Source organism: Polyodon spathula, chromosome 2 (assembly GCF_017654505.1).
Source record: "Polyodon spathula isolate WHYD16114869_AA chromosome 2, ASM1765450v1, whole genome shotgun sequence".
NCBI lineage: Eukaryota > Metazoa > Chordata > Actinopteri > Acipenseriformes > Polyodontidae > Polyodon > Polyodon spathula.
The window spans coordinates 76125905-76152112 of record NC_054535.1 but is presented as its reverse complement, the minus strand read 5'-3'; the positions used below and the strand labels follow the sequence as shown (position 1 = coordinate 76152112).

The 26208-nt window shown below is 35.9% G+C and overlaps 1 protein-coding gene across 2 annotated transcripts in view; it reads left to right on the top strand.

The window, feature by feature from the left end:
* The window catches only part of LOC121300761 (kinesin-like protein KIF2A), a 39439-nt gene extending 14359 nt beyond the window's left edge, over window positions 1-25080 (top strand). The window contains exons 2-21 of one of the 2 annotated variants that reach the window (XM_041229570.1): window positions 471-565; window positions 1386-1508; window positions 3870-3924; window positions 4547-4648; window positions 4892-4992; window positions 12775-12870; window positions 15274-15328; window positions 16032-16194; window positions 16405-16495; window positions 16917-16980; window positions 17069-17160; window positions 17325-17467; window positions 18090-18294; window positions 18543-18653; window positions 20312-20379; window positions 21468-21581; window positions 22435-22582; window positions 22883-22984; window positions 23629-23764; window positions 24440-25080. In XM_041229570.1, the coding sequence (XP_041085504.1) occupies window positions 471-565; window positions 1386-1508; window positions 3870-3924; window positions 4547-4648; window positions 4892-4992; window positions 12775-12870; window positions 15274-15328; window positions 16032-16194; window positions 16405-16495; window positions 16917-16980; window positions 17069-17160; window positions 17325-17467; window positions 18090-18294; window positions 18543-18653; window positions 20312-20379; window positions 21468-21581; window positions 22435-22582; window positions 22883-22984; window positions 23629-23764; window positions 24440-24525 (2150 nt within the window). In that variant the 3' untranslated portion in view covers window positions 24526-25080. The remainder of the gene's footprint in view (window positions 1-470; window positions 566-1385; window positions 1509-3869; window positions 3925-4546; window positions 4649-4891; window positions 4993-12774; window positions 12871-15273; window positions 15329-16031; window positions 16195-16404; window positions 16496-16916; window positions 16981-17068; window positions 17161-17324; window positions 17468-18089; window positions 18295-18542; window positions 18654-20311; window positions 20380-21467; window positions 21582-22434; window positions 22583-22882; window positions 22985-23628; window positions 23765-24439) is intronic. The other variant, XM_041229580.1, reaches the window with a different exon arrangement.
* The last annotated feature ends 1128 nt before the right edge of the window (window positions 25081-26208 follow it).

Below are 26208 nucleotides of genomic sequence, written 5' to 3'. Positions count from 1 at the left end.
AAGTGTGAAAAGGTCCTGAAAGTGGCAAAGCCTACCCTGCTTTGCCACAGTATGTAAACTAACATCTGACAAAGTAAGCCAAGTGCGGCGTTAGTGAACAGTAATCTGTGAGTTTATCACTTAAAGGTTCCAAAAGTTGCTTTTACTTTGTAGCAGTTAAAATAAATATAAATAATAATTGCCAACAAAATTGAGAGCTGTCTCAATAGCTCACAGAGTAGGTGTGTATTGTCCGTTATTTTAAGGTTTCTGTAATTGCTGCTGTAGCACATCTTGTCACAATACATGTAGCAAGGTCATCCACGGTAATGCTCCGTGTGAAGTCAGCAGAGATACTTTTGCCTTCTAATGATTGTTGCTGAATACTCTGTACTCAGCTCATTTATTTTCTTACATTTTCAATTTTATTGAATGAGCAGTGTAGTAGTTTGTCAAATATATTTAAATCTCATAACTTTGTTCTCTTCTAGGACGAATACATCAGGCTATGGTTACGTCTCTGAATGAAGACAATGACAGTGTTACTGTTGAGTGGATTGAGAATGGAGATACCAAAGGCAAAGAGGTAAAATCAGAATCTGGTATTTGTTCATTGAATAATTCAAAATGGACAGAATGATTACATTAGATAGAGCAACTTGGCTTAGTCAAACTTCATTAACCTTTGAAACATGGAAAGCCTTAGTAACAAGATGTGCCCTTTTAAATTCAAATAGCATATTTATATTTTCTTGGTCCTAGTAACATGCTGTCATATTCACATTATTTTCGGTACCCCAAACTTGACCCCTTTTAAGTGTCCTCGAAACAAAATGCTGCATTGAACATGCCATTATTTAACCTTAGTATGGATACACCTAAAAGAACAATTCAGATTGAGACAAACAGTGTAGAAGTAAAGGAAGAATTAGTGTGATGATATTGTGATGACATTCATGATAAGACTGTGACAGTAAACAGACTTCATTTCAACTGATCTCCACCCAGTTGGACAAAGTCTTATAATACGGACCAGTTTGTTGCATTATTTCACACAATTGAGTTGGATTATCTCAAGAGAAATTTCAGGTTTCCATTACATAGGTAACACATATTAAAGGATTTCCAGAGCAGAGTGATCCAGGAATAATAGTCACAGGAACAAGTTATATAATTAACGCCAGCTTCTAGTAATTCTTAATGTGAGTTCATTAAATTCAACTAAATTATACAGTTAAATCCAACTTACATGCTGTTGTAAGACTTTGCTAAAATGCCTAAAAGTTGTATCTATTGTATTGTATAATTTGTGTAATTTCTTGGAGGATTATGTGGCTATTCAGAATCATTAATGGTGCAAAAAAGAAATGTTAAAATACATGGCTAATGTTTCCATTTTATAACAGATTGACTTGGAAAGTATATTTGCACTAAATCCAGACATCGCACCTGATGAAGAAATTGCGGTAAGCCCTGAAACCCCACCACCGCCAACACCAACTTCTGCCAAAGTTAACAAGATAGCAAAGGTGTGTATCCTGATGTGGAGTGTGAAAATGTCCCATTGCTGGTGGTATTGGAACATTTGAGCTAGAATTAGTTTTTATTCAGGATTTTGCTTGTTTTACAGAACAAAAAAAATATATATATACACACACACATAAACACACAGTGGCTTGCAAAAGTATTCAGACCCTTGACCAATTCTCTGATATTACTGAATTACAAATGGTACATTGAAATTTCATTCTGTTTGATATTTTATTTTTAAACAGTGAAACTCAGAATCAGTTATTGTAAGGTGACATTGGTTTTATGTTGGGAAATATTTTTAAGAAAAATAAAAAACTGAAATATCTTGCTTGCATAAGTATTCAACCCCTGTGCTGTGGAAGCTTCCAGTTTGCACCAATTAAACAGATTGCCCAAACGAGGACACAATTACCTTAACATTGGCCTCCACCTGTGAACCATTAAAGTTGCTGTCACATTTTCTGGATAAAAACCCCACTGTTGAAGGATCATTGGTAAGGCTGTGAATCTGAAGGAAAATGAAGAGCAAAGCGAATTCTGCAGAATTTAGAGATGAAGTAATGCAAATGCATAGATTAGGGAAAGGGTACAAAATAATATCCAAGTGTTTGGATATCCCAGTGAGCACAGTTGGATTAATAATCAGGAAGTGGAAGCTGCATCACACCACCCAGACACTGCCAAGAAAAGACCGTCCCTCAAAACTCAGCGCTCAAACGAGACTTGTGAGAGAAGCCACAGAGAGGCCAACAATCACTTTGAAGGAGCTACAGAGTTCAGTGGCTGGGAGTGGCGTAATGGTGCACCAGACAACCATATCAAGAGCTCTGCATAACACTGGCCTGTATGGGAGGGTGGCAAGAAAGAAGCCGTTACTCAAAAAGTACCATCTGAAAGCGCATCTGGAGTTTGCCAGAAAGCATGAGAGTGACCCAGCTGCGATGTGGGAAAAGGTTTTGTGATCAGATGAGACCAAGATAGAGCTTTTTGGCCAAAACTCAAAGCGCTATGTGTGCCGCAAACCTAACACTGCCCATGCCTCAAGACACACCATCCCTACAGTGAAATATGGTGGTGGCAGCATCATGCTGTGGGGATGCTTCTCATCAGCAGGGACTGGGCATCTTGTTACAACTGAAAAAATTGAATCTGTTCAGTCTTGAACAAAGAAGACTACGTGGCGACCTAATTCAAGCATTCAAAATTCTAAAAGGTATTGACAGTGTCGACCCAAGGGACTTTTTCAGCCTGAAAAAAGAAACAAGGACCAGGGGTCACAAAGAACAGAAAATAGGAGGCACTTTTTTACACAGAGAATTGTGAGGGTCTGGAATCAACTCCCCAGTAATGTTGTTGAAGCTGACACCTTGGGATCTTTCAAGAAGCTGCTTGATGAGATTTTGGGATCAATAAGCTACTAACAACCAAACGAGCAAGATGGGCCGAATGGCCTCCTCTCGTTTGTAAACTTTCTTATGTTCTTATGTTCCTAACTGAAGGAAGAATGGATGGAGCAAAATACAGGAAAATACTGCAAGAGAATCTGCTTCAGTCCGCTAAAAAACTGAAGCTTTATAGGAAATTCATCTTTCAGTAGGACAATGATCCCAAGCACAAGGCCAGAGCAACACTGGAGTGGCTCAAGAACAAAAAGGTGAATGTCCTACAGTGGCCCAGTCAAAGTCCTGATCTCAATCCCATTGAGAATCTGTAGCACTATTTGAAAATTGCGGTCCACAAATGTCGTCCAACCAACCTGAACAACCTGGAGCAAATCTGCCAAGAAGAATGGGCCAAAATCACTCCGACACTATGTGCAAAGCTGGTACATACTTACCCCAAAAGACTTAAAGCTGTTATTGCAGCAAAAGGTGGCTCTACTAAATATTAATGTGTGGGGGTTGAATACTTATGCAAGCAAGATATTTCAGTTTTTTTTATTTTTCTTAAAAATATTTCCCAACATAAAACCAATGTCACCTTACAATAATTGATTTTGAGTTTCAGTGTTTTAAAAAAAAATGTCGAACAGAATGAAATTTCAATGCACCATTTGTAATTCAGTAATATGAGAGAATTGTTCAGGGGTCTGAATATTTTTGAAAGCCACTGTGTGTGTGTGTGTGTGTGTGTGTGTCTATATATATGTGCTTCAACAATAAAATAAAATATAAATGCTTGTGAATTTGTATATTTAAAATGTCATTCTAAACAAGTTATTGTAAAATTGGAACCTGGGTTGGGTCAAATAGACCGGAAAGAGATTAAGTTTAAAGTTACCTAAAAATCCAATATTTCCATAAACCAGTATTCTAAGACAGTATTCCTAATTATTTATGCATTTTCAACCTTTGTAGAACCGACGCACAGTAAATCCCATTAAAAATGAAACGCCTTCCAGAGACAACAGAGGTAAGATTTATCTTTACTGTTGTTAGATCTCGAAACACTGTATTTTGAAAGTAAATGATTAAGCATTCCTTTGAGGGGAGCATAATTGTCATTTTGTCACAGCTACTTCAACTGTTAATATAAGGCACCCTTCTCTTGAGATTGCTGGTGTGTTGTGGTTATGTGACTTTTTGGTTTCCAGATCATTAAGAATGCTATTAAGACTTCATACTGGATACACCAATGTATTGCTATAATTCTCTAGGTTAACTGGGTCTTGCCAGAAAAAAAATATAAGTTTAGATTAATCAAAAAAATATAGACCATCAAACAATGAGCTTATTCAAAATACAATAAAATGTGCCTTTTAAATAAGTGATCTTAACATTTGTCTCTTCAAATAAATCCCACTACTTAGACTGAAAAGATTACCTGCTGATATTCAGGTTAGTACTGTCCAAGGTTTTAGAAAAGTGTTAATGGGTGTTTTGGTGACCAGGTTGTTGCAGTACAGCCATCATGATGTGCAAGTGCTAAATGAGAATTTAGGATTTAAATTGAAGATGCTTTGATAATCTATCTTGTCTAGTTATGTGTGTAGTTATTTGATTTCTTTGCATTAACAACACATTTTGTTTTGCAGTTGGGTCTGCTAGAGCAAGGCCCAGTCAACTTCCTGAGCAAGCCCCAGCAGCCCCAGTGCAGCCTCTTACACAGCAGCAGCAGCTACAGCAGCAGCAGAATGGTAGTGTTTGTTGCAGATATATCGCCAGCTCGGCAAGCAAAAAACAAATTTGGTCTTCCTTGCCGGTGGAATTTATGTTAGTTACAATTTACAGACTTCTAAACTTCATGAGGATGGTGGTTTCTCTATGCTCTTTGTCATTCACATTGCAAGAGTTCAAGTTTTAAAGAAAGTAAAATGGAAAGTTGCAACTGTTTTAAAAAATAAATACAAATAATACGTTGCTGGGTTTATTTTTCCTAGCTCGTAGAAAATCAAACTGTGTAAAGGAAGTTGAAAAACTACAAGAAAAAAGAGAGCGGCGAAGGTTACAACAACAAGAGCTGAGAGAGAAGAGAGCACAGGTATGTATTTTCATGAAAGCATTACGCATGGGAGACAGTGTAGTGACTGGAGTTGTATTTTGAGTGAGTGAATGATATGATTTCAGTTGGAGATGGATGTACATGCAAGTTTTCATTTTAGGCATAAGGGAAAGGTCAGATGCTAATTCTAGATTTCTAATGAAGGACTTGTACCATACAAGTAGAGGTTAAAAAGCAATCACAAGATTTTCTGTCATGGTCTTTTGCGATGCTGTAAAACACACAAGGTGTTTCCAAGCATTAGTTATATTACTTTAATGAGACACTGTTTTACCTTTATTCTGAGTAAGCACTTACCAAAGCGAACAATGCACTTTTTGCAGATGGAGATGTCTGGACACTGTCAAATTGGGTCTGTTTTAAAACATTTTTACTCACAGGAAAAATAAGAAACCTAAACATTTACTAGAGCTTGCTGGGTGTTTGGAAATTGGATGATAAATGTTAGAACTATTTTGGTGCAATTATGTTCTGTTTGCAGGTTCTTGTGCGTGTCATTTCAAACAGAAAATCAGCAGATTTTGAGAATTTACATCGGTTAGAAAAGGGCTGCTAGTTAAATCGATGAGGAAACTAAAATAAGCTTTTTTTTCACTGGTGTCCAGCACTCCTTTGCATCTAATTATGAGACCTTGATTATTTGTTCAATCCTTAATCTCCCTGTTGACATTTTATCAGTTAATTGATGGCTATATCCAAAAATAGTGGTTGATGTCAAAACCTATTGTACTAGGAGCAATATATGGGCAGTGCATTAATTTTCATGTCCATTGTGATTAACACCTACTAATCATTATGCTTTATAAAAGCGAAGCTCTTGACCCAGTTATTGACGTTTAATTACATACAAGTATCTTGTCTGAATCTATTTATATTTAAACATTTGATACCTCTCTGGTACGAGATTCTATCCAGTGCTTATTCATGTTGTCTGAATCTATTTACACTTAAAATCTGATACCTCTGGTATGAGATTCTGTCCAGTGCTTCTTCTTTTTCACACAAAGCCATGGCGCTGGCACTGCATAAATAATTGTCCTGCACATTAATCTGCATGCTATTTTCATCTTTAGCTCTTCTGCTGTAATGCTTGATAATATCTTGTGACTCAGTGTTGTGATAATGAGTCAAGGCACTGTGCTGAAAGTGTCTGCTTCTGTTAGGTCTCAAATTGTACACATTTTCCCAAAGAGCTACATGTGTGCTAAGGAAAATTTGATGTAAAGAACATTAATTCTTACCCCTTATATTTAGTACAAAAAAAAGGCTCATAAACAAATTTGGTAGTCTGTAATGCAAACCAAAACATGTTGTGACGTACAAGATTAAATGTGTTCTGCTTATCATTTCAACTGCATATGACTTGAACACATTGCCAGCCTGGAATCCTACCCGCTTTCAAGGATAGATTTAATAGAGACTGGGCAATCTTCTATGCTGCAAGGTTGTAGTTCAACTTGCTTCCGAATTTCACTGATCATCTTCTTCAATTTTGACTTTTTTTCTGCTTGGTTCATCTTTAACAACGCCTCCCTTTATTCATAAAGTTGAATCTCCTCAAAAGCGCACAACAATCATGCCACCGCTTTCTTTTACTGTATTTATTTCTACTGTACTATCTGTCATTTCTTTACTTGTATTCAGCAAAGAGGGGTGGGACCAAAGTGGCCAGAGGCAAAAGGTGATTTTAAAATAGATATTAAAGTGACAAGCCAAAATTAGGAAGAGGGAATTTGATAAAGGGTTTATAAATAAAAAGGAGCAATGGAATATATAGATGAGACCAGAGAAATAAAAAAGATAGAACTGTATTAATGGTATTTTTATTACATGTTCTACCCAATTCTGTGAAAAGTTAAACTTCCACACACCAAAAAAATAATCAGAATAGATGACTATTTTTAAACTTGCAATTCGCTATCAATAAGAATTCCTATGAGAAAAGCAGCTCATATCTTAAACCGTTTGATGCGCACACTTCATATTTTCAGTTTGATGCGCACTCTTCGTGTGTTTGTAGTTTGATGCGCGCTCTTCGTGTGTTTTTAGTTTGAGGCGCGCTCTTCGTGTGTTTTCAGTTTGAGGCGCACTCTTCGTGTGTTTTCAGTTTGAGCCGCGCTCTTCGTGTGTTTTCAGTTTGAGCCGCGCTCTTCGTGTGTTTTCAGTTTGATGCGCGCTCTTCGTGTGTTTTCAGTTTGATGCGCGCTCTTCGTGTGTTTTCAGTTTGAGGCGCGCTCTTCGTGTGTTTTCAGTTTGAGCCGCGCTCTTCGTGTGTTTTCAGTTTGAGCCGCGCTCTTCGTGTGTTTTCAGTTTGAGCCGCGCTCTTCGTGTGTTTTCAGTTTGAGCCGCGCTCTTCGTGTGTTTTCGGTTTGATGCGCACACTTCATATATTTTCATTTCCTCATGATTAGGGCCCTGCCAAAATTCATGGTCGATTTTTTGTAAATTTCAGTCAGAACATTTAAAAAAATAATAATTTCACGGTTTCAACTATTTAAATCTTAAATTTCACAGTGGTGTAATAAAGCATGAAAATGTATTTAAAGACAGAAAAATCCAAACATTTAAAGCCCTGAAGTTAAGAAGAGCAGGTGACTAACAAAGTTACTTACTTAAGTCAGTGATTGAATGTAAGCATGGAGCATGCTGCAGCTGTTTCTTTATTCATTCCCTGTCTTTGTCTTTGGGTCTAGTCTGAGTCTAAATGGCACTGGATTGTTTCTTGATGTATCTGATCCAACTAAACATTGTAGGTGGTACAAAATAGTTTTCCACCATCACCACGTAGAATTTGGCATCCAAATTATTTTACACTATCTGCTGCAATAATTATTGTAGACTAATTTTTCACATTTTTCACTAGCCTAACGGTACTAGTTGATCCCTTGGATATAACCACCCCCGGATGCCCATATCTACCAATCAGTGAGAAGAGCCTGAGTGGTTATTGGCTGCTGTCACTCAATAAATCCTGTCCTGCTCACGATGAGCCTTCTTTTTTTAAATTGAAACAAGCTAATAATCACATCAGTAACCTGTAACGGTTTGCATAACTTTAGGGCTGTAACTTAGGGTACATGTTGACCTTTGAATGTTCAGAACACATTACTGAACGAAGGTTCAAACCTTCGATAGTACACATTTGCGTAATTTACTGGTGACATCACCATAACTACTAGTTTATATTTGTTTGACAATCCTATTATTTTTTACAGGTAAATCATATAAATTGAATAAAACATTCACATGTAGTTTAAAAATAAGTTGTAAATAACAGTAAGCCTGTTTTTATAATTTAATTAAATACACATTGTATATATATATATATATATATATATATATATATATATATATATATATATATATATATATATATATATACACAGCAGTGTTGGACAATCTTGCAGTTTTCATTACATGATAGTAGGTGTTAAAATGTCATGCTGATATTGGACTCCGCTGTTGCCAAATTAAGCACCAACGAAGACACAGCTTATTTTAATGTAAACTAATATGATCCATGTGCGTTTCGTTCCATCTGATGATGTAGATATCCTTCTGCCTGGTTTTGATGGCTGAAGTGTAATGCTGGGTCCAGGGATCAGCCTATTTTGCCTCCCTGGTGCATCAGCACACACAACTGCTGCAATGCTGGCTCCTGGGATCAACCACAGTGCAGCCTCCCTAGCGCATCAGCATGACAACCGTTTGGACTGAGCTGAATGGGGTACTTCTCTGGGGTCTTCAAGTGGGCACCTTCCATCCTTGGTGTTTCGTCGACTAACCCACAACGCCTTAAGAGGGCTCGACAGTGATTCTGGTGTCCCAGCATCACCCCCCCTCCGTCCCCCACTCATCTAAGCCCGGCTTACTTACCTTCCTTTTCATGGACGTTGCTTTCTTTCTACTGTGCTTGAGGTCCCCAGCTGGAATCTTTTCATAAATTATCACAATAGCCATGGTTATCCGCTGAATAAATAAAATATATAATATTTCTTGTGTCTTGTTATTGCTAACTTGTTTACAAAATCAAAAAGAAAACGGTTAAAAAAAAAAAAGATTTCCAGTTTTAAATTGCGATTTTTAAAAAAGAATATCAGCTGCTTGTATATCTTTTTTATATAAACTTTTTTTGCACAACGCTGGATATTGTGTTGTACCTTTATAACATTTATTCCCTTGGTCCCACCCTCGTACGTTGAAAACACATTTTCTTAAAAATGCAACATAGCTCAATGAAATACTTCAGACTGGGTGAATGTCATCTTTTTGCAAACTGTAGATAAACAAGTTTCTGTTTTCTGTCGTCTGTCTTTTTTAAACCCGTTTCTTGGACAGTGTAGAGGTGCCTGCCTCTGTACTGTGACCTTTTAACTCTTGTTTTATTTTTTTTAACGGTGCAGTGCTCAGTTGTCGAAACTTAGTTATTGGTGTTACAGCGTATATTTTAGGTTTCATACTACTTCTACTATAGCACTTATCTTTCAATGTCTTGTACACTAGGTATTCAGTGTATATTTTACTGAAGCAATATAATACATACATCTGTTTTGATATAAAATAATTTGTATAGTAATCATCTAACTTTACAGGGCTCAATCTTAACGGTGGCAATTGCTGTGAGTTCCCTTCTCAATTGCCGCAGTGCCCAACAAAATGTACGTTGATCCACGGCAATTCTGGCTACAATTCCCTTTTTGCTACAGCAACTACAGATGTCTGTACGTACCAAATTAGGAAGTGTTTGCATCCAAACAATAACTTGATTACGTGATTTGCGTGGTTGTCGCTTCAGTGGGGAAAAAAACAAAACAACAAAAACTGCCATTGTAAGCACATGGATTTGTACCCGGGGAGGGGTGCAAAGTCTTGTAAAAGTTGATTTAAGGTAAAAAAAAAAAAAAAGTATTTACTATAACTAAAGTTTGGTTAAATTGCCATTATTCCCGTTATTTTAATTTCCATTTTTATACCACAACGAAATCAAGGTAAGAAATACTTTTCTGCACTGTATTAGTGTTTATTATCATTGCTTGTCCATCTTCTGACATGTTTTTTCAGTTCATCCATAAATGCTATACAGCACCTCTGCATTTTGTATGCTACATGCGGGAAGGATATTTCAGAGTTTAGCTTATATTAGACTGTGTAGAATGTGTGCTATTAAAGTTGAATAAAACGGTCCCATGGCTTGTAGCTATAAAAGCCAGTGCCTTCAGCGAAGGGAGCTACGTCCCACGGGCTCCAATTGAATGGAGGTTGCCGCGCTGGCTGGCTGCCCAGCAGCAATGCGATTGTCTGGATTTCCAGTGGGAGGTTTAATTTCCCGGTCAGAGATCTTGCCACCTCTTGGTGCATGGCTATGCTGAATTGCTCTTTGTGCGCCTCGGTGATGACATCTATGTTCTTCCAAACATTGAAGCTGTTTGCGAAAAAACTTATTTTCTGACCCTGTGGGCACAAAAGTGACTCTCATGCCAGCAAGCCAGTAGCCACACAGAACAGTTCATACAATAAAAAATGTAGAGAGGCAACTTTTGCTCAAAAAATGCTTTTTCTGAACCATACTATTTATTATTAAATTTAAACTCTTTCTTTCTGTGGCTAATAATTAGCTTTATATATCAATTCTAAATCAAGTTACATGACATCTTTTCTCTTGACACTAATGACTTATATATATATATATATATATATATATATATATATATATATATATATATATATATATATATATATATATATAATTGAACTGAAGGCCATTTGGGCCTTGTCCACAATACTGTATTTGCTAAAACATCTTTGTAAACTTAAACAGGTTATGTAAGTTTGTTCTTGACCATCTTGCTGCTTGATCTGTTGCTTACATGAGTGCCTTAAAATTGCTATAAACAAGCTGCATCTGTAGCGTAAATCAGACCTTTTATAATGGAGTTTGATATCACTATGTAACACAATTTTTGTTCCTGGGTAGTAAGTGTTATTTCCTAATTGCTTATGCCTTAAAAGTATAGAAAATCGCTATTATTCCCCACAAACTTTGCTTTTGTGACCAGGACTGTGATATTTCAAAATATCACTATTTCCAATGGGAAAACGGGCAAGTGTGTGTCTTATCGTTCACATAAAGTCAGAAAAAAACACTATATGAATCCAAATTAACATGTATTTATACTAAAGTAATACAAAAATGACTACAAAAGATTTAGAAGTGAGTAGTTTTTCGAGATTTACGGTTATACTGTATTTACAGTATAATCGTAAATCTCGAAAAACTACTCAATTCTAAATCTTTTGTAGTCATTTTGTAGTCAAAAAAAAAAAAAAAATTGTTACACAGTGTAGTTACAAATAGATCAGGTTTAGTTGCCAAGTGTAAGAAGATAAGATCTGTATACAGTCAGCACTCGGATATCCATTACCCAGAAACAAGTCAGTCGCATTTTACTGCCGAATTGAATCCAAATTAGCATGTATTTATACTAAAGTAATACAAAAATGACTACAAAAGACTTAGAAGTGAGTAGTTTTTCGAGATTTACGATTATACTGTAAATACAGCGATGAGATGTTTTGAATCGAATCCAGCGAGTGAATCCAGAGAGAGCCCAGAGAACAAAAATCCTTGTTTTGAGTTTAAATAACACGATGTATAGGTGTTCCCTTGTACTATAAACAAGTCCTTGTCGGTCCTTCCATTGGTTCACAGTATTTGACAGACAGTTGCAAGTCACACAAAAAGGGGGTGTTAGAAATGCAATGTCCCCACCCATTTCGTTATCAAAGGATTTTACATTTATCATTTAAGCCTATTCAATATAACCTTAGTTACATTCATTAGAGAAGCATACGAATTTCAATTTCATTCTGTATACAAAAGTATGATTACAAGCATATAAAAAACATAATATATTCAAAGGATAATATTTTAAAAAATTGTAATTTAGTTTATAATATTCATTTAAAACACAAAACACCCTTCAGGTTTATTGGGAAACTTAAAATAACTATTAAACTTGAGTCTACAAGTTATGTAATTAAAAATGATTCTTAAAGCATTTTAACTAACTGTTAACACAATAGTGATTCAACTTCACTGTAGTTTGGCAAGTTTTATGACACCTTAGGAGGCCAGACAATCAGATAGCATTTTGGAAGGCGAACTTCAAAGAGTTAACACAGTTTGCAGCCTGTGCCTTGGTCTAATCAGCAAGTTTTGAAGTAGATCTGGTTAAGAATGTTCTGGAACCGGTGTTAACAACCCAATCACCACAGCATGTCACACAGACAACAAAATTAAATATCTAAGAAGTGCTTATATTAAAATTAATTTAACCATGAATTTACTTGACATATTCCATACCTAGCATTTTAGACATTTGTGTGTATTTTTTTTTAACTGGTAGCTCAGATTATGGAGAAGTCTATAAACATGTTAAATTTAAAAGATAAAGCAAAATGTGGGCTTCATATGGCTAATATTCATCACTGTTTGGTTGAAATCGGAGGTCTGTTTTTTTTTTTTTTTTTTTTTTTTGGAAACTGGTTCATTTAGCAAGGAAAGCTCATATATTTCATAAAGTGCATTTGTTTTTGTTTAAGCTTATGTATTTTTATATGATACAATTGTAATTAGTCCTTCAAATTATGGCAATTATTTGAGTGCCAAACTAATGCCTTCATCATAAATCAGTTTGTTCATCATTGTTTAATGGACAATGTATTCTTTTTTTTTTTTTTTTTTTTTTTGCTTTCTTACAGGATGTTGACACTACGTATCCCAACTATGAAATAATGTACATGATCAGAGATTTCCGGGCAAGTCTTGACTACAGGCCGTTAACAACTGCTGATCTGGTGAGTTGACCTGTGTAACTTAAGATATTCTAATGATACATTTACATTTTTTGGGGTGGGGGGGAGTGGTAATACATTGAATTTATATGTTTTTTTCTGTAACATGAATCTTGATTAATTTGATTGGAATGGAAGTTGATGAGCAAAATCACCAATGTACATGGCCCTGTGTATGTCCTTTGCTTTTATAATTGTGCTACATGATCTGAGCTGCGCTAGATTTTCAGCTTTAAGCCACTGTTTTTAACCATTATTTAAACACTGTGAAACTTACCCCAGAATGTTTTGTGCCCTGTATTTCAAAGTACTTCTAGCTCTAAGCAGACTGCTAGCTAACAAAATACTTATTCCTACCTACCTGTTCCACAAAACAATATTGCAAGAATGCAGAAATCAGCACTATGTATTTGTTCGATTTATTTCTTCCGTAGAATTTAACAGACTGCTAGCTAGAAGACAGTTGACAGCTAGTTGACTGCTGACAGCAAACAGCCCACTAGTAATATCTACAAGTTGCAGTCCTACAAATATTAAGCTTGGTGTCTTTACACTTGCCAACCCAAGCTGAAAAGTATAGGAATTTGCACATTCATAGAATGAAGTTATTGTGGAAGCATTGATAGCACTATGTAACACAATTTTTGTTCCTGGGTAGTAAGTGTTATTTCCTAATTGCTTATGTCTCAAAAGTATAGAAAATGGCTATTATTCCCCACAAACTTTGCTTTTGTGACCAGGACAGTGATATTTCAAAATATCACTAGTTCCAATGGGAAACCGGGCAAATGTGTGTCTTTTCGTTCACATAAAGTCAGAAAAAACAACATATGAATCCAAATTAACATGTATTTATACTAAAGTAATACAAAAATGACTACAAAAGATTTAGAAGTGAATAGTTTTTCGAGATTTACGATTATACTGTATTTACAGTATAATCGTAAATCTCGAAAAACTACTTGCTTCTAAATCTTTTGTAGTCATTTTGTAGTCAAAAAAATAATAATTTGCTACACAGTGTAGTTACAAATAGATCAGGTTTAGTTGCCAAGTGTAAGAAGATAAGATCTGTATACAGTCAGCACTCGGATATCCATTACCCAGAAACAAGACGGTCGTATTTTACTGCCCTTGTATTAAGAATAGAGTCAATCCCCATTATATATATATATATATATAAATCTGCAATTTTGAATACTGACTTTGGATACTGTTTTAATTCTGGAAACTTGTGTTTTTTTAAAATCTTTTGCTAAATTGCATTGCTTTTTACGTTTAACGCAGTTCTGTGCATGGGTGACATTTTTATTTAATTTTGCAGAGGGCCAATAATGGGGAATTTTAAATACTGCTACAATACGTACCGGATTTATTGTATATTGTAGCGCTGAGCTGTGGGGTTTCCAGGATATAACGAGACAGACAATAGCTGTGGTTCAAAGCAGTAGGAAACTGCTGTATTTATTTATTTTTTTAGCTTTTAGTGAAAAATGGCTCTCTTCTCTCCTCTCACTCGCAGACTCAACCTCCTCTGAACTCTGTCAGTTCTCCTGCCATCAGGTCCCGCTTCTCTTTCAGACTCTTCACACACACCCGCAGGTCCCTCCCCGTTCCTCACTAATTGGTCCAACACTCTCTATTCCTGACTGGTCGTGTCAGACCTGCTCCCACCCTCCTCAGTGACGCACTCACACTCAGGCAATTTCTCAGCTCTGTCAAACAAGCACCAAAACACGCAGAGAATGCTAACAGATCTGAACACAAACAACAGTTTACAAACACACATTATTTAAAGAGTACTCCCATCCCTTTCCCCAGGTCCATTCCCACATTGTCTTGCAAATCAGCTGCCCCCCTCTACAGTATGTTCTGTATTAGTCCACGTGTCGTCTGTTTTGGTGAGTGATATTTTCAGAATCATATCTTTCTGAATTAAAATACTACTTCCGTTGAAAATATAGTACTGTACCAACAAAACCAACTACAGTACAACTAAATGGAAGCCTACTTATTTTAAAACGCAGTCCTTTCAGCCATGTGTTTTTGACATTGTATCTTTTTTTCTTTTCCCTGAAAAAATGGACAAGGGTTGGAAAGGGCCAAAATGAAGTAATCAGTTATGTGTCATGCTCGTTTAACTGTCCACTGGTCAAAATTCTATAGGGTCGGATATGTGAGTGCTGACTGTATTTGACTTAAGTTTTAGTATGATATTTTTATATTCAGTTTCTTCTTTTTGGCATATTTAGAAGTCAGTAGCAGCATGATTTTACTTACACAGGAGATGTTTTGACTTGCAATTTAGTCTCATATATATTATCTAAAAAATTAAATAGGCTTTGGTGTACTCGTGGTTCGTTTTTTTTTTTTTGTTTGTTTTTAACTCCCAGACTGTTCTTGCAGATTGATGAGCACAGGATATGTGTTTGTGTAAGAAAACGTCCACTTAATAAGAAAGGTAAGAGGAGGCAGTTCTTGTTACACCCGATCCCTTGCATTTTTTTTTTTAATTCCCCAGAAAAATTATTTAAATGATGGTGGCGGTAGTGGGATCAGATATTAATTTCACGGGCCAGTTAATTATAATTGTAGTATAAAACATATTTTTAAAACTGTAATTGTTCTGCTGCTGCTGCTGACTGGACATCTGTATAACCAAGATGTTTATATTAAATAATCTATTCCTTTATAAACACTTTTATTAATTTTTAAATTACAGTATCGCCACGTAATTTAACTAATACAATAACCTGAAATAATTGAGTCGTCTGAAGTTCTGTTGAGTTCTGTGCTATGGAAATTATTTTGAACTATAAAAAAAACTATTTATTTATTTGTTTGTTTAGTGTTTGCTGCTTGCTTTGACTTGCTCTGTGGTCCTGTAGGTGTTCAGTCTGGAAGTAAATTGTTTGAATGAGAAATGCAACTAATGTTTCTAACAAATGTGTTGATATACAATGGATAACTTTTTTCAATGTTAACTACAAAAAAGACACACCTGCTATAATTAAATAGTTTGTGTCTTGTATTAAAACATATCAAATTCATTTATTTTTGTGCCAATTTGATTTGTTCTTTTTCCTATACCTGTAAAACAAACGACTTTTGCCCAGTTCTGCCCAGCAGGTAATAAGTGTGTGTTAACTGGTATACACTTTCAGAAACTGCCCTGAAGGATCTTGATGTACTCACCATCCCCAGTAAAGATGTTGTAATGGTTCATGAACCCAAACAGAAGGTGGATTTAACAAGATACTTGGAAAACCAAACTTTCCGCTTTGACTACGCGTTTGACGATACAACCACAAATGAAATGGTTTACAGGTATTTTTTATTTTTTTTTTAATGTATTTCCTAGCTAGTGAATTACTATAATTTAATAAACAAACCTCTGGCAGTGACTGAATGATGCATATTGTCAAAAAGCTGCACAGGTTGCTGTTCACAGTCTGTTCTTGGCAGCTGTTTCTTAAATGACAGTTGTGAGGATAGACTCAGAAATGCTCAAAAGCTTTAATTTTCTTCTGTTTTCAGGTTTACAGCCCGTCCTCTAGTGGAGACAATATTTGAGAGAGGAATGGCCACTTGCTTTGCTTATGGACAAACTGGCAGTGGTAAAACACATGTGAGTAATGACTGTTTATAATTTATTTCATATTTTAATTACAAAAAAAAAAATCATCATTACTCATGATGGTGGCATTAAATGTGAGTTTGTATTTTTTTTTTTTTTTATAAATAGCTACTGGTGCATTAAAGTTTTACCTCTGGCCCTATCAATTATAAAGATAATTTCAATGTCTTTAATACTTAGTACATAGATGTTTTCTACCATTCTTTCTGTCAAGTTCCATTACATCTGGTCTCCAGTAAAACAGTTTCACTGCCAAATCCTTAATACAGCTCATTTTGACAGATCCAATTACTTCATGATTTACTTGCCGTTCCTCTTACGCTGTACCCTCTGGATTGATTAAGCAGGGGGGTGTAAAACAAGGATTGGTGAACTGATTCTTCACTAGTCTTTTGGTTTGTTTGTTTTCCAGACAATGGGCGGCGACTTTTCAGGAAAGAATCAGGATTGTTCAAAAGGAATATATGCACTAGCTGGTACGTACAAACCACTTTAGAAAATAAGAACAATTCTGTTGTGGCTTTCTTCTCCATTCACTGTTGATTTGACTATTTCTTTTCACAGCACGGGATGTATTTCTTATGCTGAAAAAGCCAAACTATAAGAAGTTAGATCTTCAAGTATATGCAACGTTTTTTGAGATTTATAGTGGCAAGGTATGTATTGTATTGTAAACCTTATTTGTTTTTGTATGTTATGTACACTAGTACATTCCAAACGCGGGTTAGATTTATGCTACATAATTCCTGATGTTAATGTGTGTTTTTTTTTTTTTTTTTTTTGTAAATTTATTCATTTAATTTCTTGTGAAATTATCCAGGTTTTTGACTTGTTGAACCGGAAAACCAAGTTACGAGTCCTTGAAGATGGAAAACAGCAGGTTCAGGTGGTGGGGTTACAGGAACGGGAAGTGAAATGTACTGAGGATGTGTTAAAACTGATTGAGATAGGAAACAGCTGCAGGTAAAAAACATAAATCATTGTTAAATTACTTTTTTCTTAATCTATATTGTACCTGTACATAGATATACAGACTCAACTCAAGGATGCAAAACACAAGCATTTTATTAATATTAAAATGATTTCTGCAAATCATTGAGCCAAAGAGGGGGGAGAGGGGCTCACTTGTGCTAAATAGTCTTTCATCAATAGTATCTGTACTGTGAGATGAATATTAAGGGCAACACTCGCTACTCAGTTAACGTAGTTACTTATTTGTTTAAGGAACTTGATAGGTAACAGAATCAAGTTTAGATCCCAAGTATATAATTGTGAGAAAAGATGCAGTCAGCATTCTTATTTTTTTTTTTTTTTTTTTTAAGTAAGCAGTGCTTATTAAAATCCTAAAAGCCTGGTAATATTACAGAGGTTAACAAAACTCTTCATTGAACAAACTCAACTAGGAGACTAACAATACATTCTCTTCCAATATGAATATCTATATAAATAATCAATAAAGTTACTGTCTGTAATATTTAGATATGTCTTGCTTTCTTTCATAGTTTAGATAAACATAATTTTGTCATGGACTGCTTTGTAAAAAAAAAAAAAAAAAAAAAGCTTGATCTCACTTTTTGTTTTCTAGAACATCTGGTCAGACATCAGCTAATGCCCACTCCTCAAGAAGCCATGCAGTGTTTCAGATTATTCTGCGAAGGAAAGGAAAGATGCATGGCAAGTTTTCACTTATAGATCTTGCTGGAAATGAAAGGGGAGCAGATACCTCAAGTGCAGACAGACAAACAAGACTCGAAGGTGCTGAAATAAACAAAAGTCTTCTGGCACTGAAGGTTAGTAGTGAGATGTAATGTGTGTTTCTCTAGTCTTTGGACAGTTCACTTAATTGTTACTGCATTTAGGACAGTTAATGTTTACTTAAATCTTTTTTGTGCTGTGGGTATGTTACTGCTTTTTCTAAGTGACCACTGGTTTGTGATTTTAATTTAATATATTGAAAGCAAAGAAATACAAGTGTTTCTGTTTTGTTATTAAAGAACTGTTGGTTAAGCTTTGTTGATGTTTACATTTTTGCTTCTAGGAGTGTATTAGGGCCTTGGGTCGCAACAAACCACACACCCCTTTCAGAGCAAGTAAACTCACGCAGGTGCTCCGAGATTCCTTCATTGGAGAGAACTCAAGGACATGCATGGTAAGTCCAGAGCTGAGATCTCTCCCAGACTAATTTACATACTGTGGCAAAGCGGGGTTGCTTTGCCACACTTTGGGATCTTTAACACTGTTTAAGTGTAAATTAAGTACTTGAACAGGTGCCTGTGTGATTATTTCCAGCACACAAAAAAAGCCTAACTCCACCAAGGAGTGCTTACTAAACTTTTCACAAGTCCTAGCTCAGAAAACCGGACGGCTACCGTTTCCCAGTCACAAAACACATATGCCTCTCAAGTATCACAATACTTTTATTTATTTATTTATATATCAGCCTGTGCCCTCAGGATTCCTCCAGGTCTTAGCCTTAACGCAGAGCTCCCCACCCAGAGGCAGACCTATTATTTTATACATCTCTTTAATCCCATTCAGCAGGTGTCCTCATTAAATTAGTGCTAGGTGATTCCACTCCTGGCTAATGCCAGCCCTGTGGCATTCTGGGGAATGTAGTCCTGAACCTCAAGGACTACATCCTTTCCTCCCCCTACTCTGGCACAATACAAAGTAAAAAATGACAATCACACATGAAGGATAAAACATAAATTCTCATAATGTGTCTTCCATGTTTTGTGTTCTCATAGTCTGTATTTCTCTGTATTTGATTATTCTGTATTATTGTAATTCATTTTTTTAAAAATCTAATTACCTTTCCTTGGTAATGGAATTGTAATACCCTAGACCGGTGGTTCCCAGCCTGTGGTCCGCAAACAAATTCCAAAATTCAGTTACGCAGTTCATGCAAAACCCCATTTCTACACAGTCGCATGTTGTGTTACTGCTATTACCAAGCAAAGCAACAAACAGCTTTAACTGATGTATCATTAAGATATGTATACAGTCTGCATTTTCCCCCCTTTTATCTGTTTTCTTTTATTGCGGGTGTTTATAAATATATATTACAGCTACCTTTTATGCAATACCTTTGCCTTCAAAGATGCTATTAACTGAAACATCTTTTTATTTTGAAACAAATACTAACAAAATAATGTACACATTATGAAGCCAGCATTATTAAAAATAAATACATAAAAATAAAAATACATCTAGCATTTTTATATGTACATCGAGCGAAGTTAGCGACTCTGAGTACAATAAGTTGCATTAGAAATTGATAGATTAATTTGCTACACTAGGTAACGGTTGCGGGGAATAGCATTGGTATTTACATTTACTGGATGCGAGAATGACCCAAAGCCTCAATGCATTTTGTCAGGAGGTTTTGTCAAACAAAACTCTTAAACCTGCAAAATTGAGATGCCATTTATCTACAAAGCATTCAGAATGTGAAAAAATAAACAATGTTAAACAAAAGAAACCAGAACATTGCCGTCAGCAACTTTCAATGCACAAAATGAGAACATTCTGTGCAGACCTGGTCACGAAGATTTAAGCCCAGGAATCTCATTGAGTTAGGTGCGTTATATTAATACTTTACTTTCTACATGTACTTATACACACAGCATATACATACAAATTAGTTTCAAAATGCTGCTGTGGTCCATGAGAAAAATCCAAACACCAATTCATTTCTGTAAGTAGAAAGCAAAATCTACCTTTTTAAAAATGCTTAAATATTGTTGGAAACTTAATAATGAGCGTGGGAATTATATTTTTTTTTTTTTTTTTTTTTTTTTAAAACAGATTGCAACAATTTCTCCCGGAATGGCCTCCTGTGAAAATACTTTGAATACTCTGAGATACGCAAACAGGTGTGTACATTTTTGTGTTCAAGCTTGTAAACGAGTGCCTGCATTGAAATATGTTACTGTGTATTTTTAGAAATAGATGTGTGTGTTTTCAGCACAACCAGCTAGAAATTAAACATTGTACACCAAATGGACAAATTCAACCCTCTCAGATTCTTTGGAAGTATTTTAGAAAGAATGCCATAATATTAGCGCTCAGTTCTGATTCATTCTAGTTCTAGGCCTATAATGGGGTGTGACTGACAGATGAAAATAAGCACTGAAAATGGTCTGTGTTTAAGAGGTCAGGTCTTAGGTAATCCGTTGACACATCGTTAAACTAGAAGTGCAGCGAGTATCGAGAAGATCATGAATTTGTTGAAAGATCTGACCTGTCAAACATGCCCCCCCCTCCCCCCCTCCCCATATTGTAAGCCCACAACTAACAGTAATAAGATGAGAGTTCATATTTTGGGATTCTTCTTTTCCATCTGTATGCAATATCAAAACATTGAGACAATGAGGTCGGGACCATTGGTCCATTTGATGTGGAATGACCCAACTTTCATTTCTATTTAACTTGGTAAAATACATACAATAATTGTGTTTTGATAGTTACTTGTCAAATAATGTTATTGATAATTTTGTCTGTCATGCAGATAAGTAGCCTTACCAGTTTGCCCCTTTTGTCTGTTCCTCTATGTGATTCTGCCTTGAAGAACATAGAAAACCTTGTCCCTGTAGTAATTGTAGTACATTGCCATCTGTTACATATTTTAAATACCCTCTTGTGTTTTTATATTCTGGTCCAAAGACTGAAATTGTCGTTAACCAAAATATGTCTTCATGTTGCAGATAAAGCAAAATACCTAATGACTGCAATATTTAAAGTCCATTCACTGAATCGCCAACAGAAGCAAACCTTGCTGCTTGTAATATATTTACAATGCTTTGCTTTGATATTTTCTCTTGTATGAGCTGCACTTTGTAGAGATGTAGCTGCACTTTGTAGAGATGTTTCCCTGATGAAATAATCGGTTTTGTGAGATCTTGCTTTTCTGTTCTGACGAGACCCTTTCCTTTCTGTTTATTGCTCTGTCTTGGTACTTCAGAGTAAAGGAGTTTGGAATCAGTCCTTCAGACATTCCCTTCTCGCAGGGTGGCTGCAGCCGCTCTGAGCTCTCCCCTACCTCTGAGCATGATGACTTTTCTACTTCGCCCAGCAGGTCTACTTCTATACATTTCACAAAAACCTTGTTTCCCTTTTCATTTATGGCAATATGGAGTGCAGTGCATGTAGAGGGTCACATGTACATTTTTGGTTATCTTCCATTTTTTTAAAATGTTTTACCCATTTTCTATCCCAGGTGTTGCATGCATATTTTATATACTGTCATTTGTTTCAGCATGTCTATGTTTGTTGCTAGTTCAATGTGGCAGGCATTATGCATAATTTTTTCGCTTGTTAGATGCGAGTTAAGATGGTAACGTCACCCTTAAAAAAACATTTAGTTTACAAGGTAGGAAGTAAAACAAAACAAATCCCCCTTTGCCTCCACTTTTATGAGAAAGATACCCAAATTAGTGTTTTGACTTTCCCCTTTAAGAGAGAAATTAAAATACACTTATGTAAGAGTGTAGTTACAAGTTTTTCCCACTAGGTCGCATGCAAACCACTCAACTAAAGGCAGACACTGTATACTGCAGCAGTCTCCAACCCTGGTCCTGGAGAGCTACTGTGGCTGCTGGTTTTTGTTTCAACCAATCTGTATTACTTAATTGAACCAAGTTATTGGCTTAATTAGTCAAGATTAACAGGTGTTCCAGATCTTTAGCCACTGATGAGGTAAAGACGTATAAAACCTGCTGGATAGAGTTTCTCCAGGACCAGGGTTGGAGACCCCTGGTATGGTGTATATATTTAGCTGTTTTTCTTAAACCGAGCAAAGTGTTTGTTTTGCAAGATTTCCAATTGTAAAAGTATAAAACTAGAAGGTGGCATTACTATTTTTATGTACGGTTTTATTAATGCAGTAAAATGAAAGAACACAAAGCTCAAATGATTTGTGTACTTTTCAGAGTGAAGGAGTTGACAGTAGATCCCAGTGCAGTCATAGAAGGACGCCCCAATATTCATGGTGCAAATCAGCTGGATACATTGGAAGCCCAATGGGGTGTTGGAAGCTCTCCTCAAAGAGATGATCTCAAGCTGCTTTGTGAACAAAATGTAAGACCCACTCAATATTCCTTACAGTACTGATTTTAAGTACGTGTTGTACAGTATGTCGTGTGACACTAAATTATTTTTTAAAGTTGTCTGTCTAGTATCTTCTAAATGAATGTTATGTAGATATTTTATTTTGTAAAGGAGGGACACATCTGGACAGTATACTGAAAAGTATGTGTAGGAAAACAAATGTGTAGTACATTTTAAATTCTGATTTTAATTATGATTTTGTTCATTATGTGTGTCTCCTTGTGAAAGTAAATTAAGTTAGTTTTGAATGGCTATTCCCTGTATTTCCAGGAGGAGGAAGTATCTCCCCAGCTGTTCACTTTCCATGAAGCTGTATCCCAGATGGTAGAAATGGAGGAGCAGGTGGTAGAGGACCACAGGGCTGTTTTCCAGGTAAAATAACTTTTAATACAAGTTTTGGGATTGAAGTACAAATAAATCAGTATTGTTGAATTTCATTGCTTTATTTAAGTAGGCCTGTGTGGATGCTTACACATGGATATCTTTTCTTGTGTTTGCCATGATTAGGAGAGCACAGTCCTGCCCCAGAAATGTCTTCCTCATTCACCTATCCTATCCTATGGCGTTATAACATCCAGCCAAATCTATTGCAGACCTTCAATATTTTTTAAGTACCAGGAGAATTAATAATGCAATAGGACCACCCAAGAAACCAGTTTTACATTGGCTATACCATTAATATCAGACTTTTGTGCATTAGGAGTGGCAGAATTGCTGTAAATGTGTCATCCCTTTTAAAAACAAATATTTAACAATAATAATGAGGGTGTTCATGTTTAACAAACACCAAGAGTGACAAATAATTTAGCCCCCCCCCCCCCACACACAAAAAATATTGTACATAAATATCGTACTGCTTATAAAAATAAAACTTTGACTAATAGGCAAAACCAAAAGAAAAATCATTTTTCTGCTTTAACCAACAGTGAATTAAAAACAGTTACTTGCAAGATTGTTCTAAGATCTGAATAAATACATTTTTCAATGCCTTTTAATAAATTATGGATTTCTTGCAGGAGTCTATAAGATGGCTGGAGGATGAAAAGGCACTGTTGGAAATGACTGAAGAAGTAGATTATGACGCAGATTCTTATGCCACACAACTAGAACAAATTTTGGATCAAAAGATCGAGATCTTAACAGAACTAAGAGGTAAAAGCTCTAAAGAGTATGCAGGCCATGTTTTGCAAATGCATGTGGAGCCTTACACACACCACTGCATGGCAGTGATTTCAGTCCGGTTATGACTGGATAAAATCTGGAAAAGTAAGTTCTACATTTGTCATGTTTCATTTGTCTGTAACTTAGACGTGCAAGCTGGGAAATATGAACTGCTTCACATGCGAATGTAACCTTGCCCTGTCAGAGCTACACTGCACTGGGTTTATGAAACGTGGTCTGGAAACACTCATGTTGAGTACATCTATGTTTTTTTTAGACAGTGGGTACAGTTAAGTCATGCTGTTCTGTAATATACTGTGGGTATACAGAATGTCTTTAGCTGGAGATATTATCTTTTTAGGTCTTTTTTTATTTATTTGCCTGCATCAGATAGGTCAGGCCAATTACATTCGCCCATTTCATTTACTCCAGTGTCTAAAGCACAATGATGGTAACTGACGGCAGAGTTCACAGACCCCAATTAAGTACTAATCTTATAGACTGTGTAGATTTACCTAGCCCAAGAAAGTTTTGTCAGTATCTGTGAAGTCTCATTTACTGTCACTTCAATCTAAAATCTTTACCCAGTTAGGCAATTCCAACTTCGCTTTACAGAAGAAGCTTATGGTGTACACCAAACCTTACTTTGCTTTATTCTTTTTACAGATAAAGTGAAATCTTTCCGTTCAGCCCTCCAGGAGGAAGAACAAGCTAGTAAGCAGATTAATCCCAAGCGACCACGTGCCCTTTAGGCACTCTCTCTGTCTGTATATGTGTTTAAGGATTATAAAACAAAAAAAGAAACCCACTAAACTTCTACTGTACATTTCTGTAATTCTTAAACCTGGTTGTGAGACATCAACAACTTAAACTAAAAACTTTGCTGTAAATAAGAGGAGCCGCCTTACTCTCACTTTTCCGTTGTACATGAAACACTCCCATGGTGTTAATACAAATGCTTCCAACAGCACAAACTTGCAGGGTTAGGATCCCTAGCACTTTGTTTGATATTTTTTAATTGTACTAATCCTTGCCAACTTTTTAAAAAACCAATGAAGTAAAACTGTGGACTTTTGACTTCCATAGTACCTTTCTGTTAAATGTGTTAAGACTTTGTTACAAAGACTGGCTGGACAGTTTTGAAATGTATGCATGCAGAACCCATCAGTGATTGTAAAATATTTCCCTATCACCCTAACTGTGCCCACATGGATGTGCTCTATATAGCAGTCTTGCTATAGGGCCAGGTTCATTCTTTAGCTGAACTGCATAGTAAGCACAGTCTTAATAAAACACATTCCTTATCAGTGTACATTTTGCTTTGTTGGATCTACTGTGTGTGTTCTACAACTTCAATCCATGTTGAGTAGTTTACTTTACATATGTGCCATATTATGACACAAGTATTTACAAGGCAGTCGACAGTTGTGGTATGTATCGGTACATTGAAGCCTTTCATCTTTTACTTGTTTTATAATTATTGTCGAGTGGCTTGCATCTCATTTCAACATTTTAGTTGTAAAAAAACTAAACTATAAACTAATTAATGTATAAAAAATAATGGACACCGACACTTGAGAGGACTTGTACTGCTAACCATCATAACGTTTTATAGTATGTGCGTTAGACCTAATACTGGCTCCAAGAATAAATGTTTACTTGTATGTTTTGGAATGGTTTTATACCGAAATGTATACATATGTATATGTAGTGAGTACACTGTATGTTTCCTTGTTTCTGTTTTAACAAAACACTGCTATAATGCACCCAACTTTTCAGAAAGACGTGCATAGAATACGTAGTGAAATCATTGCCTTTATTCTACATTTTGGTGTCCACGTTATGACGAAACAAGACAAACAAATGAACATGTTGGTCATACAGAGAAAACCATTGTGAACGAAAATGTATCTAAGCTACATTTCCCCCATGTGCAAAGCTTGTCTGAGGTGATAGAATTGCCCCCTTTGGTAGAGTGGCTGTCTTAAACCTCTGTTTAGAGTCACCAACTTTTATAACCTGGTAGACTCGCAATGTGATCTATTAATTTTAATAGAAAAAATGCAGTGAATAGATTCAGTCCATTGGGTGACTGGTTATAGCAGGTTTTACTGTAGTTCTAGTCATCATTCCCTGCTTTACAAATTTATTTTGAATGTTTTTTTTTTTTTTTAAACCAATGTTTCCCAACATGAACATGTATTTAAAATCTCAATTTAAAGTTTCACAGTACTATTGATTTAAGACAAGACTGATGTGAAATGTGTCTGTATATAATGATTGTGTAAACCCAAGTAATTTCTATTTTATAGGGCAACCAGCAAACAATGTGCGACACAAATCCAAATAGACAAGGTCTCATTTCAAAGCACTGTAAACTATCATGAGTATGTAAAAGTCTGAAACCTGTTGCATATCACAAATGAAGAAAGCCA